Below are 16,605 nucleotides of genomic sequence, written 5' to 3' on the forward strand. Positions count from 1 at the left end.
AGAACAGTCTTTTGCTTCAGCTAAATCCACTGCACAGGTTCAGGCTGAGTCATCTAAAGGTTGCCAACACCCAGAAAGGAGGAGTGCAGGGGGACTGGGGCCTCGGCTCAGGAGGACAGAGGCAGGACTTGGGGCAGCCTTGCACTCCCATGACATGAAGCACTTGGGCAACTGGTGGTGTGCCTCAGGGACCCCCCCTGCTTCCTGCCAGTCATGAGGATGGCTTGGGCTCCTCCCTTATCTGCTGCCATACTTTGAGGATTGATCTGCACATCTGCAGAAGCCACTGGTTGCACTTCAGTCTTGGCTTTGTCCTTTCCGTGCTCTCCGTGGAGGGGTTTCCCAGCTTTCCTCCATCTGGCAGTGCTGCTGAGACCAGCAGGGAGCCTCGGGTGGCCTGTCTAGAACTGAGCAAGCAGTGCAGCCGGGGAAAAAGAAACACTAAGGCAGTTTCTGTGTTCACCATTTCCCCCCAGTTCCTTCTGTGCAGGATCCTTATGCACATTACTATTAAAAATAGCTCAGGCTGGGGAATTGAAGATCCAAGGGAACAGCAGAAGCGATCTGTCCAAGTAGCTTGTGTCCTGCCCTTCCCCAGGCTAAGTAAGTGAGGACAGCTGCTTCAGGGACCCAGCCTCAGCTGCGCTCATCCTCATTAATTCAGAATCTGCTTCAGAAGAGCTGGATGTGCATCCACTGTGTCTTGGATCAACCAGCAATTTCCTGTGACAGGCTGGCCTCATACAGAAAAAGCTTTTTCAAAGTTAGATGGGGTCTTCCTTAGAAAAGGGAGGTGGTGGAAGGGCTGAAGGGTCCTTCAGAGAAGACTGGAGCTTGTCTCATAAAAGGTTTGATTTCACACCCTGACTTCCCGCCCGAAAATGGTGCTTCCCTGTGCTATACTTCCACATTCCCCAGGAGGAAGGGGGAAGAAACCACCCCAGCACAATTCAGGACCTGGGAAGATGAGGCCAGCAGGCTCAGCCCTGCTGCCAGGAACCAGTGTTCACCTAATACAAGCTGTGGTCCAGACTCCCCTGGGCTTCTGTATGCTGGCTAATTACTGTGTGGCCCCAGAATGACTCCCTCCATGCTGCAGCACTCAGAAAATAAGGACCCAAACTCAGGAATGACATTTACAGGATGGTTGAAGAGGCCCCAAGAGGTCTATACACCAAAAAGGGATTCAGCACATTCAAGAACATCAAGCTAAACAAGCCAGACTGAGGTGTTTCTTTTCTGAGCTCTGCGCAGTAAATAAGGCTGAAGGTGCGATTCCAGCCCTGTGTGAGGCCTGCTACCCTGACCAAACCAAAGCAGTGCGCAGTGAGCAAAGCCCGACCTGCGCAGATGAGGTGGTCAGGGTAGTACTTGGTACTAGCCCACTAATACACTGGGGTACTGGCAGGAAGTACTTCACGTGTGTTCATGTGGAGCCCATTTTCAGCTATAAAGGATTAGGTAAAGATAAAAGGCAGATGTGTGCAGATTGCTCCTTGAAAGCTTCTTTATATCTGGCTAAAACTCAGAGCATGGCCAAAAAAACCCCACCAACCCAAAAAAAGCTAATTACATTTTTTCAATATTAAATCTTTATTATATACAAAAATATTTTGTTGGGAATTAACAGAATTTCACAATTTGTACATTAACACTTTTATGTTTGGCTGTGTTTATTGTGAAAATATTAGCTGTGAAAAAGACGAGGGGTTTTAGAAAACAAGTCACAATTTAAAAATGTCCTATGTACTAGCTGACTTGATCAGTATGAAGTCAGAATGCTAACAAGTCCCATCTCCTAGGCCTGCTCTACAGTATTGTATTCAAACAACAATTACGTACTAAATCATCTTCAGGTTTACATTAGAAAGTTTAGCTAAGAGTTAGGGTTTTTTGGTAGGATGTTTTCAGCTAAAGAAAGAGTTTTGTTTTTTTTAACAGGAGAGCAGTTTTTAAGTTTTACAAATGTGAAATCCAGTTTAATTTCATATGCTGTAGAAGAAAACAAACCACAAGAGCTTCCAGTAGGCAAAAACAGTTGTAAGAAGCAGCAAGGTAAGGAAGTGCACAGCGACAGACTTCTAATTCACATTTACAGCCAAACACTTCACCAAGTTAAAAGTTTACAGGGATTTCGGAGTGGGAGAGCGGCAAATTTTATTGTATTTTAAAACCTAAGGAAGCAGTGGCCCTTCTTACACCGCAGTATGCCGATGTTACACCCAGGCAATATATGATAAGGGCGTGGGGGAGGGGAAGGAATGCTCAACATGCATTTTTCAAAGGGGGAAAAATACACGTCAACAGTTACCTCCATATATTGTAGAATCACAGAATGGTTTGGGTTGGAAGGGACCTCAAACATCATCTAGTTCCAACCCCCCTGCTGCAGGCAGGGACACCCTCCACTAGAGGGTTGTTGCATACAAGAACTAAACCAACAAAAATCAGTCCAAAAACATTTTGCAAACAACAATTGTGCTGTCCCCCTGCCCTAAACGGTGCCATACCCTGTGCTCTTTGGTACGTATCATGCAAGAGGGCAAATCACAGAGAAGTTAGTTACGGTTTTGGAAGAGGTTTTTAGGGTATTCTAGGTAAATGTTGGCTACTTACAGAGTAATACTTGGGTCAGGCGTGAGGACAGCCAAACGTGTGTGGGCAAGCATTAGCCAGGAGCTAATGACATGAAAAGGATAAATGGGAGAAAGCGTTTCCAGGATGCCTTTCACTATTTTAGCCTTGCAGGTCGGTCGGGAAGTATTCCACACCCAACCACTGCCTTGGCAGCAAAAGGAACTCCATATCCAGCTATCACGAGAAAGGATTAAAAATTTTGAGAACAAAATTCACATTTACTTTAAATGTAACTTATTCTATAAAATACAAATATTGCTGAGACCCTGCTTTAAAAAAAATTCTGTTTGGAAGTGAAACCGCTTAGCAGCCTTCACCAAGCTGGAGTTTATTTTTAAGCCTGTAGAGGTAAATTCCAGCTGCAGTACCAGCAAGCGAAGGAGAATTCAGCTGCTGAACGTGTGACAGTTTGGAATAGTATCCCACTGTGGAGAATTCAGCTAAATCAGCAGATACTGTCTGAATTACTTGTGGTACTTAGCCCTAGGTTTCATTTATATATTTTTATGTGTGTGTGCACAAGCACGAATGCACTTTTAATATGTTTGGAAACCAAAGCTGCCTCTGAAAATTTGTCCTTGACAAGTGCTTTCACTTTTTTTTTTTAAAAGTATCTGTTTTGGGACTGAAAGCAGTGTTACACCAGTTGAGAATCCCAGACAATTCCCATCTGTGAGCTTGTTAAAAATACATGAAACCCAAGAAGGGTAGGCCAAAACAGAAACCTACGGAAGAAAAAAAAAAAGCTGGGCCAGGACTTGACTTCACCACCTTCAGTAATGACAGTTCACCAGAGAAAGCAAAAGCAAGTACCTTTAGCCACCGAAATGCTTTTAATGGCCCAGGAAGTTATTTCCGGAGGGATGTTTAAGGCAAGAGAGCCCACAGATTACAAGTCTTTGTACCGAATAACCACTACCTCAACACCAATAAACTCGTTTCTCACCACTTTTGCAAAAGCAGTATCAGGAAGTTTGGCAATAACACCAAGGAACTTTAACTCTTCAGAATCTGAGTGAGGATATATGAAGCAAACAGTCCGTATACGTTTGCACAACAGATGCTACAGACCTCCACCTGCAGTTTGTCTTAAAGCTGCACCTACAGGCACAATGAGTGACGGGGAATCAATCTACTGCAGTAGGCACTACAGCTGTACTGAGAAACAGCATCTGCCTCAAAGCTCAGTCTGGACGATGAACCACGATAGATAAAGGCTGTATGGTAAAGGAAGTCTGAATGTGTCGTGTTCACAGGAACAGCTCGTGCCAAGACAGGTAATAACCGCCATCCCCTGACTTCTGGAGTGGTGCTCTACTTCATCACTCTCCCCCGGTCCTTACGTAAGCATAGCAGAGAAGAAAGCTTGGCCCCAAGGGTGCCTAGCCAGGAATCTTGTGTGTTTAAAAGAGAAAAAAGTTTCCTATTTCTTATCTGAATCACCCTGTTCAAAACAAAACCAAACCCAGTTGACTTCCTGAACACTGAGCTGCAGGCAATTCGCACAGCAAGTCATGTAGGTTTGATTTTAGAAGATGCAATGAGTTAGAATTGTACAGAGGATTGGGAAAAAAGAAGTGTCACATTCTGGGCCTATCCAAGACATGACAGGTTATATAAAATGCACATTCAAAAGCAATGAACTGCTCTGCCCTCCTGCTCCACAAAGCTTTGTACGGCTAAGCACACAGAGCTGCGCTGATCTGCGAACACGGTGCAAGTTAAGGGTACTGCATTGGTTATAAATGCGGTTTCCCTTGCCTATGGCGGTCTGTGATTCTGCTCCAATTTTACCTTAATTTTTTATGTGCAGAACACTTCGAAAGACCTTTATAAATCTATGCAAGATGACACATCCCATTATAATTATCCCACTAAACTTTAACTGACTGCATTTTGTCACATGATGTAGAACCTAAAGTGGACCTGCTAGTGGAACATTTAGACACAGCAAAGTACTCACTGGGTACACACGCACCAAAGTATTTACATTGAAGTTGAGACTGGTGCACAGTTATGGGAATTTTTGGTGCATTTAAGGAAACAACTTAGGGGTGTTGGCATACTGGCTGTACTTTTACATAAAACTTTTCATTCACAGGGCAACTACAGTGTTTCTTCTGTAAGTCTCTATATGTACAGAATTTTACAGCACCTCATGCACTGTCCAAAACAGATAGAAATTACAGATAAATATAGAATTTTTAGATTGAAATATCTGTATATTTAGAAAAATATACATTAGTAAACACAATAAACCAGGTAGAGAAGTGTACCAGTTCTAAAGTCTCACATGCAGGTACATTTCTGGATTAAGTCATGGTAGCTTAGTAATGTGATATCAGACATGAGCAATTTTTGTTTTACCATCCACATACACACATATACACAGACAACTATTTGATAATTTACTTTTCTAAACTACTTAAATATTTATCTTGTGATACATACCACATCTTAAACATTTAGCAGCATCTTCACCTCGCTCAGACACACCTATTGTTATCATTAACAGTCAACGTAAAAAGTTTTCCTGTTAGTAGCTGGAAAATGAACGTTTAACAGAATGAGATACATGAAACCATGTTTCTTTTACCCCCCCCCCCCCCCAATACTTCAAACAGCCGTTACATGAAATATTTTCACTTGCTCAAAACTAGCCTTCCATAGCATCTTTCTCCCCTAATTGCCTGATGTACAGGTCTAACATCTGAGCTAGCCTGCCCTAACAGCTAGAGACTGTCACTCCCGTGTATATGACCAGAACAGCACCACCATTCTAGGAACCTCTGAGAATGCTCTTTTGAAAAAAAGGAGCTGTCATTCTCACTTAGTCATCCTACCAGGTAGTGATAAGCTAAGCAGAATATCTGATGAAAATCAGATTTTACTAAAAAACAAAACAAAGCCCACCACCACAAAAACAAACCAGCCCCTCTTTCCCCCCCTCCAACACTATATACCTGCCAATCTGAACTCTCAATTGTCAAGATTAATTTAAACAGATGCAAGGAGTGTGGGGTTTGGGTTCTTTTTCCTTACAATCTGCATGTGGAAATCCCATTAAAACCCATGTGCAACCTAAGCGAGCCATCTTCTCTTCCTGCTTCAGAATTGTACTTCTGACTAGCATCAACACTCACACCACCAAATGGTCAGTCACAAGGCTCCACTGTGTGAACTGCTTGATGTTAAAATGCTCTGTGAACCTGCAGTGAAAGCTAAAGCTTTAGGCTTTAGCAAACACACGGTTAGTTGGAGATTGCTAACTAGGGAGGCTCTTTTGACAGTATTCTCTCTGGGATGGAAATAGGAGCAGCAGAGAGGTTTTCCTGACTAAAACTTGGTGCCCATGTTTCATTTGGTTAAGGAAATTTATTGAAAAAAAAAGATGAAAATAAGTGATATGTGCAATATAAAGTACTATGGTATAGAAACTGAAGAATCTTCTCATTCCATTCATTAGGGAAGAGTGAGCTCAGCCCACTTTTGGCATCACAAATAGAGTATTTTCTAACTCATAATGAAAAGGCATCATAGCTGTCCAGATAGCACATTTACAGCATAGGTAGCTCTCCTATTACACAGCACACAAACACAGTTTAGTCATGTTCAGCGTATAGTGCCAATAGCAAATCATTAAAATAGTCAAGCAATGGTTCTGCTATCATTGCTGCTACATACAACACTCGATTCATTTCTCAAAGCAGCCTCTGAGGGACAGGATCACAGAACATGTCTCCTGGGAAAGGAAAATAAGTGTCATGCTGGTGCCACACTTAAAAGCTCTGCCAAACTTAAAACAAAACCAGAGAAAATGCATGCTGAAAAGTATAACAATAAAACAAAGCAGCAGTACAAATTTTCCTTAGAGAATTTCAGATTCCCTTTAAAAGACTGAAATCTCAGTATTAAAAGCCACAAAGATTACCTGTGCTATACTCAGTTTCAACTTAAACATTTTCCACATACACTGGGATCTCAAGCCCTCCCTGCCCCTTTCCCCCCACAACAACCAACTTTATAGGCTTTGTAAAAATCATCTATAGCATACGAGTGTTTTGAGGTTTTTTTGAGATTTACACTTTTCCTATACTGCATCAACTCCATTTTTTTTTTCCTTGTGCACATGAAAGTCTTTAAGAGCCCCAGGAAGCTACACTGTTTTACAGTGCCTAAGCCTTTTTTCCTTCAGAAATACTTCTGAGGAAGTTGCCTTTTGACAGCATTCCATGTCACACTTTGGTGTTGAAAAAGAATTCAGAAGCCCAGTGCCTGTCACCGGATGGAAGAGAAATTAAGCAAATAGATGACTTAGTTGAGACACCTAACCTGGTAAGTGATGATGAATGTTACTATATACAACAGCTGACATTGTAATATAAAATATGGTCACAAAAAGAGCTAGTCTTAGCGACAAGCTATATTTTCGTTTTGTTCTTGTTAAACAGAAATGTACATCAGCATAAGTTTTGATCGATGAACTTGAACCTAATATGAGTTATATCAATGAGCCTACTAAGTGGAGTACTGTCACTAAACAAAAGGAAATATGCTGTAAAACAAAAAGTTATTAACATCATTGCTTTTTAGCAGTAAGCTTCCAATTCACAAGCTAGCTAATGAAAAATGCAATTAAAACCAACATAACAATAAGTACAGAAATTCTATTACATCACACTCATAAAAATACAGCAGTTAGTTACACACAAATATTCAAAAAGATAATATAGAACCCAGCTAGATCTCACAGGAAATTAAGACACAGATCACTATACAAATATCAAACAATGTCCTAAGAAAAGAAAATGCCGTTTCGTTTTGTTTTTTCAAAGCAATGCATTTGCACAAGTGTGAATAAATCGTCCTAAACACTAAGCGTCACTACAAGGCTCCACGTTCTCAGGTTCTCTCTCAGGCTACCTCACCGCTATTCAAATTGCACTGAATTACCTTGCTAACATCAGTGCTTCAACCATAATGGGCTGACAGGCTGGCTCCCAAAACAGCCTAAGCAGCAGCTTGCAAGGTATTGCTTTGCATTATTTCAAGAGACACATATAAGGGAACCTAGACAACAGTTGTCTAAATCAAGAGACATTAAGAATTTGTGAAACATCAAGAATGCACCAACATTAAGCCGAAAGAAGCTGGAGCAATGGAGCTGTGTATTGGTTGCTGCTTTTAATATTTAAAATTCTGCTCCCGTGAAATTATTTCTTTTTAAGGAAGAAAAAAAAACCCAAAGAAATTAGTGTTCTTTCGTAGTAAGAGCTATAGACTTTTGACCAGTTAAACACTGACATTAACAAGTTTTACAAAAATGATTTCAAGTATCCTTTTTTTAATCACAGTGAAAATGTAAGACCAAGATGTAAATGTTGAAGTGAATGAAAGTTTCTTAGATGAAAAAGGCAAAGGTACTAAATCAAAACATATAAAAATGCTTAAACGCATTTCCTTCATGTGATATGAATAGAAAGGTTATCTGTAAAAAGTTAGAAAAATTAAAATAAATTACATATTTAAGTACACTTTCCCTTCAACATTTTTATAAAAATTCAGAATAGTGTACTTTTGAATATACACAGAGTAAAAATGCACAGGTGCTGTAGGTTATTGTCGGTATCTACACAATGTCACATTAGTGTAGTTGCTGCAGTTGATTTTATTTGTTACTTAAGCCCCTCTTGAGAAACCTCAATATACCCAGCTAATTGGGACCCACTGTGGTTCCAGCCTCAGTCTCTCGATAGCAGTCTGTAGCTTCTCGAAGGCTTTGTCTAGGTTGTCATTTACAATGGTCAGATCAAAATAGTGGTTGTACGCTCTCTGGATCCGTGCACTCTCATCCACTGTTTTTTTCAAATCGGTGTCCTAGTGAAGAGAGTTTAAAGATTACTAAGAACACAAGACTTGGCAAATCCTTATAAATTTGTACGTGCAACTGACCATCCAATCAGAATAAAATTAATGCTTTAGGAATGACTGAGTCAATCGGTTATGTAGATATATTTGTGCCCTTTATTATTTCCACAGAAAGCCTGAAAAATCAAAGAATTTAAGTTAGCATGAAATGAAAGACAATGAAAGACACATTTCTGGTACAATAAAGCTCTAGAATACTTTACTGCTTTTAGAGGCTACATTTCAGCTTTGCTCACCTGACATCAGCTCCTCGTTTGTAAACTACAGCTACATTATTTTAGTTCTGACACGAGCTGCAAAATATGCAGGAAATTTATATTCCTACATTATGAAGCCTTCATGAAGTGCTGCCACTGAGCATTTTTTTATGTTTCATTAGTCCTACATTCTTAGAAAATTCCTCTCCACTTTTGCACAAAAGCAATTTTTTTGTAAGCAGTTAAGAAATTTGTCCCCTTGACAATATTTATTGTACTATTTTCAAGTCCTGATACAGTTGTAAATACAAAAGCCAAAATTAAAAAGTTTGTGAATAGCCTTTCCTTCACAGTAAATGAAGGAGAGAAGCAAATGTAGCACCACAAGAGCCAGAATTCTTGCAATGCCCTACAATGCTAGAAATAATGTAGGTAGTCCCACTAGCAAGCAGAACATAATACTTTAAATGACTTTTTTTTTTTCATTTGTTCAGGAAGTACAAGAATATGGAATGGTAAATCATACTCTTGATATACATGTACACAGATATGATTTAGAATCTGTAAAGATATATAAACTTATATTTTAAATGTCACTATCCACTTTTTTTATTCATAAGTAAAACAAAGGCAAGGATGTCCCTTAGGGAATCAAATATTAGGAAGTGCAGGAAAATATTTTTATACTTGTCTGAACAGTTTTAACTTTGCCTTCTTGTATATGCATCACAAAAATCAGGTTCATTTGGGGCAGGAAGGAGGAAAGGCAGAGCACCCACAGAGATACTAGAACCTTTAATAACCAGAATCCATGACTAGGACTGGACAGTCTCTCATGTGGTTAAGAGAATGAGATCTGACAGGTTTGAAAAGAAAAAAAAAAGAAAAAAAAGAAAAAAGACTAAAAATCTCATATTCATTTACTGGAAATTAACCCATCCCCCATTTTATTGCTTCGAATGCCCCATCAGCGTTATACAGCTACTGGTACTATCTAAGCTGCAGCACTATCGGTGTGAGTTGTCAGCATCCCATGGGTCTTCTCAGATGGGGAAGCTGTAGTGCTGAACACAGAGGAGAGTTTTCTTAGCTGCTCAGTCTGGCTTCTTTCGCTTTGGTCCTGCAGCTGGGAAAGTTCATGCCCATACAGAATATTTATAATTTGCTGCACTGGATGAAGCATGTCTCATTTCCCTCTGCTACATACTGCATCTCAGAAAAGGAGAGAAGATCTAATGAATAAAATGCACCACTTTGCTTTATATGACAAATCCAAGGAACTTAAGGGGAAGAGCAGCTTTTCAACACTTCTCATTCTGGCAGCTCCCAGCCATTCGCAGCATGCTGAAGCACGTGCTGCTGCAGCAGTGGAAACAAGGCCTGGTTGCATTCTGTTGTCGGTTGTTTGTTTTTTTTTTAATGCAGGCTGCAATATCTTTTCCTAAAGATTACAGATCCCATTTTTAAAGCATGCCTATACTATAAGGCAAACCTGAATAAAACTTTGTGGGAGAGATGGAGGAAGTGAAGGAAAGACATTTACATAAAAGAATTCCACCATCAAATATCTACCATTTGCTGCAAATAATCAAAGGTGACACTTCCCAAAGAACACATTACAAGTAATTTTTGTAATCAACACTTCTCTGTAAGAGGTCTATTTTTGAGAAAGCAGCGATCTGCTTTATACATAGTATTTGATTAACTTCTACTAAGTAATCAGCAAAAGTCTTGCCTATCTTTTCTTAGAGACATTAATTTCAGAGCAAATTCCATCTAAAATGAAAGGTTAAAAAAAATAGATCTAAGAACATCCCCTTCGAAGCAAACTAAATATGAAATAATCTGCTTACAGTGAGAAGTTTGGTTGTAATTCCGGCATCTACCACAGCCTTGTGCATAGCGCGCAGAGTCTCCAACTCTGGAGCAGCAATAAACACCACATAGGGCATGAATTCTGAAGTCCTCAATATTTTCAGGGCCTAGAAGCAAAGAAAAAGAAAAAAAACAACTAAGTTTGAGAATGACTCACTATATATGCCCATTACTTAAGGGGCACTGCAAAACTAGTCTGTTACAATGGGCAGAAACACCTAAGCGAAGATTCTTACTTCTATTTTAGAAACTCCTACACTGCTTTTTGAAATGCTCAACATCATTCTTACCTTGGCCAAGAAGATTATTTACTACTCTGCAAGACTCCTCTTCCATGCAGAATCTAAGTTAGTTAGAATGAGTTAGAAAGAAGGAAGAAAACTAAGTGCCACAAAGGCAAGAATCCAGTTGATACTGTAATCTTTAAACCAGATAAGAAGCCCTCAAATTTAAAGGCATACCTCTTCACCATTATACCCCTACACTTGTAGTATATCATTATAAATGACATACCTGTGGATTCACATCCAAAATGCAGGTCCTTCCTGTCTGAACAACTTCAAGGATGGAATCAATTTTGGTGCCATAAAGATTTCCTTCATATTCTCCATGCTCTAAATATCTGCCAGCTTTAATATCGATCTCCATTTCAGCTCGTGACACAAATCTGTAGGCTTGCCCATCCTTTTCATCATCCCTTGGCTTTCGTGAAGTAACTAAACAAAAAATTTAGAATAGAAATTAAATGTTTTCTTTTTATATTTGGAATACAAATAGGAGACTGGACTCCCTATTAAGTTAGGGAGAGTATAATACACATTAATATACAATTACAATTGTTCCACATACAGATTAATTATTCTAGGATAAGTTTCAAAACTGAGCACAGCCCCTCCTGTTCCCTTTATTTCTATTTCTATTCTTTCCTATGTGTTGCTTACCCACCTATTTGTTTATTTCCTTTGTATTACTCCTTCACACCATACACAATACTCATTCATATAATCTTTTTAATTATTCACTTAAAATAATTATTTAACTGACTTGGAAATCTAATGGAAATTTAACTCTGAAATGCCATATGTACTTCTGAAAATAACTGAGCACATATCAGAGTCTGCCTCCACCCCCCCAAACCTTAGCACATACTTTGCTCACTGTATTTGCCCTGTAGGGTAGAATTACCTGAGCTAGCTATAAAGAAAGTTAGTTTAAATATCAGAAGAATCCCAGCCACTGCAGCAGAATCTTAGTAGAAGCCAGCTAATGCTGCTTTCCAGAACAACTTACCCTTTAAAGCAAGATAAATTTGTTAGCAGCTATCTTGGGTATTGGCTACACTGTGCAGTGCAGACATTATTTAAGCAAGAAAGTGAAAAATAAAATAAAATATATAAAAAATAAAATAAAATATTATTACTGATTTTGCTGTCCTATCACCATATTATCTGCCCACCACTTGCATTTAATTAGATTTGAACTCTAGAATATATTAAACATAACCCTTTGGTAATCCTTGTATCACCACTTGGCACAACTTGGTAATACAAGTGGAAAGCATTTTCCCCCTTCTAGTAATTCCTATCACATCTAGTTTTAGCCAAGATTATACAGAAAGATTCAAACTATAATGTTTATTACAATAAAAAAAACCAAAAACAACACAACAACATATTGGTTTCAAATAAACTTTGGAGAATGAGCTTTAACATTTTACAGCCAGAAGATGACTTAACAGTTCAGCTAGCCACACTGAATTAAAAACACAGTACCAGTTGCTAAATTAGAACTCAAACACCAGGGACGTGCTTCTTCCCATAGCAAAATGGATCCATCTCAGCCATTTAAAAAAAAAATACAACCAAACAACCCCACACATACTTGTTCATGAATAACCAGGAGAATTTTCTTCTAATCAAAGAAACTGAGGCCAACTAAGATTATGGATTATCCTACTTAAAATCTGAATATAAAGAGGAGAGGAGATTCTATGTACAATAAACTATGTACTACATGTGCATTAGATTGTCAGATTGCTAGGTTGGAAAAGTTAATTTTTATGCCTTTGAAGGGTGTTCAAGAGCTCCAAGTAAAAGCATTTTAACACTGTTTTGCATTACTTATCATATTTAAGCATCTATATAGCATTTTAAAGAAACCAGTAATTTTGAGAGCTTTTTTTTAAGAAGGGAATGAAGAATTTTAGAAGTAATTAAAAATTCCTTACTATTTGCCAATATAAAATAATGAGATTCCCAAGGGAAGATTTCTTTTAAAAAGTAATACCGAGAAGTCAACTTTGTTATCAGTCACACATAGCAATTCTTAGTGCGCTGGCCAGTTTTGCTGTTAAGAGATTCAGCAAATGAGAGAAACTGGTTCTCTCCTGCTGTACAACCTATCTTTCAGACCTGTCCCTCCACCCCTATTATCAGATCTACTTCTTGCCCACTGAAAACAGAAGGGAACAGTTTGGTTTTGAAATTCTGAAAAGCAGGTGGCAGGAGGAGAATAATAATGTAGTGCTGGTCAGCAGTCAAACAGGAGGAGGCAGTTAAATAAAGATCTTGTGAATGAGCAAAGTAACTATCTGGAAGGAAGGCAAGAAAACAATACTTCAGTAAGAGAGGAGGTTTTTTTCTGAAGTTGATAAGGAGAAAAAAAAAGAAAGATCATGGGCTTGAGGCCAGATGTATTAAAACATCAGATTATCATACAAATCTTGGAGATCACAAACACTTCAGTTTTATTGGAAGTTTGTTGCTTTTCCCTATATTTCTAATACTAAAGTAACAATTTATAACACCTAGGATGCTGCTACAGATGGAGAACTGAACAGCAGACCTGAGAAACTGCATGGGCTGTTCATTACAGAAGACTACTAGGGACTTCTAGAATCCCCTCAGTAACTGATGGTGACTGACACCGAAGAAACTTAGCAGACTGAAATACTGCACATACAAAAATTGTTCTTCTGCAAGATCAGTAACATTTAACTGCTAGTTACAAATATTTTCACTGTCATCATATGTTAGTTCAGTTGTCTGAGAAGATGAAGAACCTTTTGTTTTCCCACTCTATACAATTTTTATACTCTGACAAAATTACTCCTACCGTGAATCGCCAGGATAAACATCAGGTATTTTCCAGATAATCAGAGACTCAAAGTATGACATTACAATAGGAATGCTCACAACTTACATGGCACTGTAGTTCCAAACCTAGTAGGATTTAGTACTATAAACCTGTTCTTCAAACTTCTTCGCCCCACTCCTTGGGCTCCAATTAAGACAAGCGTTTTCCTCTGAAAAGGAGGCATTTTGGCTACTTCCTCATAGATCTGGATTTCATGACGATCAAATTCTACATTGAGAAATGTAGAAAAAAAAATAGTTAATACATAGTCAGTACTACGGTTGAGGCTGGAAGATAGCTCTGGAGGGCATCTGGTCTAATCCCAATGCCCAGGCAGGGCCACCTGGAGATGGTTGCTCAGCAGTGCATCCAGATGGCTGTTGATGTCTTTAAGGAGGGAGACTCCACAACCTCTCTGGGCAAACTGTGCCAGTGCTCAGTCAGCTACACAACAGAAAAGTGTTTCCTGATGTTCAGAGGGAATCTCCTCTGTTGTTGTTTGTTGCGTCTGGTCCTGTCACTGGGCTCCTCTGAAAAGAGCCTGACTCCATCCTCTTTGCAGCCTCCCTTCAGGTGTCTATACACACTGATAAGATCCCTCCAAGCCTTCTCTTCTCCAGGCTGACCAGTCCCAACTCTCTCAGCCTTTCCTCAAATGTGACGTGCTTCAGTCCTTCCATCATCTTCAGATGCCCATATCTCTCTTGCACTGGGGAGGAGCCCAGTACACCTCTCCAAGTAGAGGGAAAAGATCGCATCCCTCAACACACTGCCAACAAAGCTTTCACTTTTTCTCTTTTAACACACAGTTCTTCTCTGACTTCTACCTACCAAAAGATGTCCTCAGCACAACCATATCTTTACTGGTCACTATTGCTTTTAAACCATTACAACTACTTGATCTATCAAAATTATAATCAAATATTTTACTGCAATTCTTTCAGCTTTGGATACACTAGGCTCTGCAAGTTTAGAAGCGTAGAGAACTTTGACTCATATGTAATATTAAGAGATACCTGCATTTCTTGTAGTGAGATACATCATCTTTTTCTTTTTTTTGCTGCTTATTGTTCCGCAGAAAGGCCCTAGAAATAAAAATTGAGACAAATTCATCATTTTTGTTAAATACGTTTTTCCAAAGATTATTTGCATGAACATATGCAAGTTTAGATTAATTAAATTTACAAGGACTATTTTATAATTTTATATATTCTAGGGCAGGAGATCACATTTATTTTTATACACATCAAATGGTATAATAAGAACCGAACACAGAGATAAAAGTAATTTTCCTAGAAAGCTTTGTAAAAAGCAGCAGAAAAATCCATCAAATATGTTTAATTTATTTCAGTGCATATCATAAAAACTTAATTAAGAAAAGAGCTAATTCTTATGCCTTTCCCACCTCATTTAGCTTTTTATCAGCAGGTGGTAAAACTGATTCATGTATCTATGAAGACTAAGCATAGACTTTAGCCTTTGTCCTTCAGTCAAAGCCAAAATATAATTAGCAGCACTTTGCAATATTCTGTATATTCTCACACATCAGTTTTCTAGTATCTATAAAGGCAGAAAAAGCAAAACAAATGGAGTCAGAGCAAAATTTATTCCTAAAATTCATTAAATCTCACCTGAGTTGTCCCAATCCCTCCTAACGAAGGCCTTTCTCTTCTCTTCCAGGAACTGGCTAGGAATTAGCCCCGCACTTCCGCCTTCTTTGACATGACTAGCCTGGGGGGGGGGGGGGCGGGAAATCATAGGTAACTTGTGAGAAGCATTTTTCTCATCGACATGGTGTTGACTGACTTTCACACTGCCAGAGTTTCTCAATGGTGAGTATTAATACATCTACTACTGAGATTTGGAAATTCAAACCCAGATGTGGATATTAAAATGCTGTCTTACAGTAACAGTGTCTTGCCACTGAGTATTAAAATTCAGGAAACTTAAATAAAATAGATAGAAGTTTCATTACTGGTTCCCATTAAGTTAGTAAGCTCCTAAAGCCATAAACTTTTGGCATCAAAATCCTAAATGGAATTCTACAGCTCCAGACATTGAACTCTCAGGTGACAAAACTCAAGACTTTCTAGTACACAGTACACTTACTTTGTGTATTTTCAGCTGCTCCAAACAGGTTCCAGTGCAGCTTACTAACTGTCATTTTGCAGTGAATGACATTAACACATGCCTAATCATGCCTTCAAGCTTTTTCCACTAAGTAACTACAGATTTAAAATCTTAGTAATTAAGTATTCCTGGTAATGAAAGTTTGGCTAAGATTCTCTGTAAAATAATTTCATGGCACACTCAATCCTCAGCAAGCTTAACACATACAAACACACAGTTACAAACTGTTACACTTTTCTTCTCCATAACTGGTTGGCCTGTCTCTTGCTAACAGGAACTGTTTGCTTTTCAACTTGTGTGCTTTTGCCTATGACTGATGTTTTACAGTTTGCAAGTTTTCAGCACCAGTCTAGCATTTCTAGAAGGCAGAAGGAAAAACTAACTTTTTTCCCGGTGGCATGATCTGCATAGCAATACTTATAACACACTATGCTGGTTTAATGCATTTCATTTTTGCCACTGATTGGGTGTTTTAAGATTTATTTCTCCTGGACTCCCACAAGTTACAAGCTAGAGAATTTGAAAAGCAATACAGAAGACAGCATATAAGCTAAATGTCGAACTACTCCAGAGTTTTGGAATTAGTTCTGAAACTAATTAAATTGGCAGTAATACATTTTCTGCCTTCCCTCACGCTTTTTATTCTCTTTCTTTCTATTACCGTCACTGACAAGTAACAGAATTCAGCAAGTTGTTGATGCAT

At 38.8% G+C, this 16,605-nt stretch overlaps 1 protein-coding gene across 2 annotated transcripts in view; it reads right to left on the minus strand.

The window, feature by feature from the left end:
* Positions 1-8,286: 8,286 nt before the first annotated feature.
* PALS2 (protein associated with LIN7 2, MAGUK p55 family member) overlaps positions 8,287-16,605 on the minus strand; it is a 59,048-nt gene continuing 50,729 nt past the window's right edge. For both annotated transcript variants that reach the window (XM_075745994.1, XM_075745993.1), the window contains exons 7-12: positions 15,404-15,503; positions 14,789-14,857; positions 13,839-14,000; positions 11,151-11,353; positions 10,616-10,744; positions 8,287-8,514 (exon numbers count right to left, since the gene is read on the minus strand). In XM_075745994.1, the coding sequence (XP_075602109.1) occupies positions 8,338-8,514; positions 10,616-10,744; positions 11,151-11,353; positions 13,839-14,000; positions 14,789-14,857; positions 15,404-15,503 (840 nt within the window). In that variant the 3' untranslated portion in view covers positions 8,287-8,337. The remainder of the gene's footprint in view (positions 8,515-10,615; positions 10,745-11,150; positions 11,354-13,838; positions 14,001-14,788; positions 14,858-15,403; positions 15,504-16,605) is intronic.

The sequence above is a fragment of the Balearica regulorum genome, chromosome 2 (assembly GCF_011004875.1).
Source record: "Balearica regulorum gibbericeps isolate bBalReg1 chromosome 2, bBalReg1.pri, whole genome shotgun sequence".
Classification (NCBI taxonomy): domain Eukaryota; kingdom Metazoa; phylum Chordata; class Aves; order Gruiformes; family Gruidae; genus Balearica; species Balearica regulorum.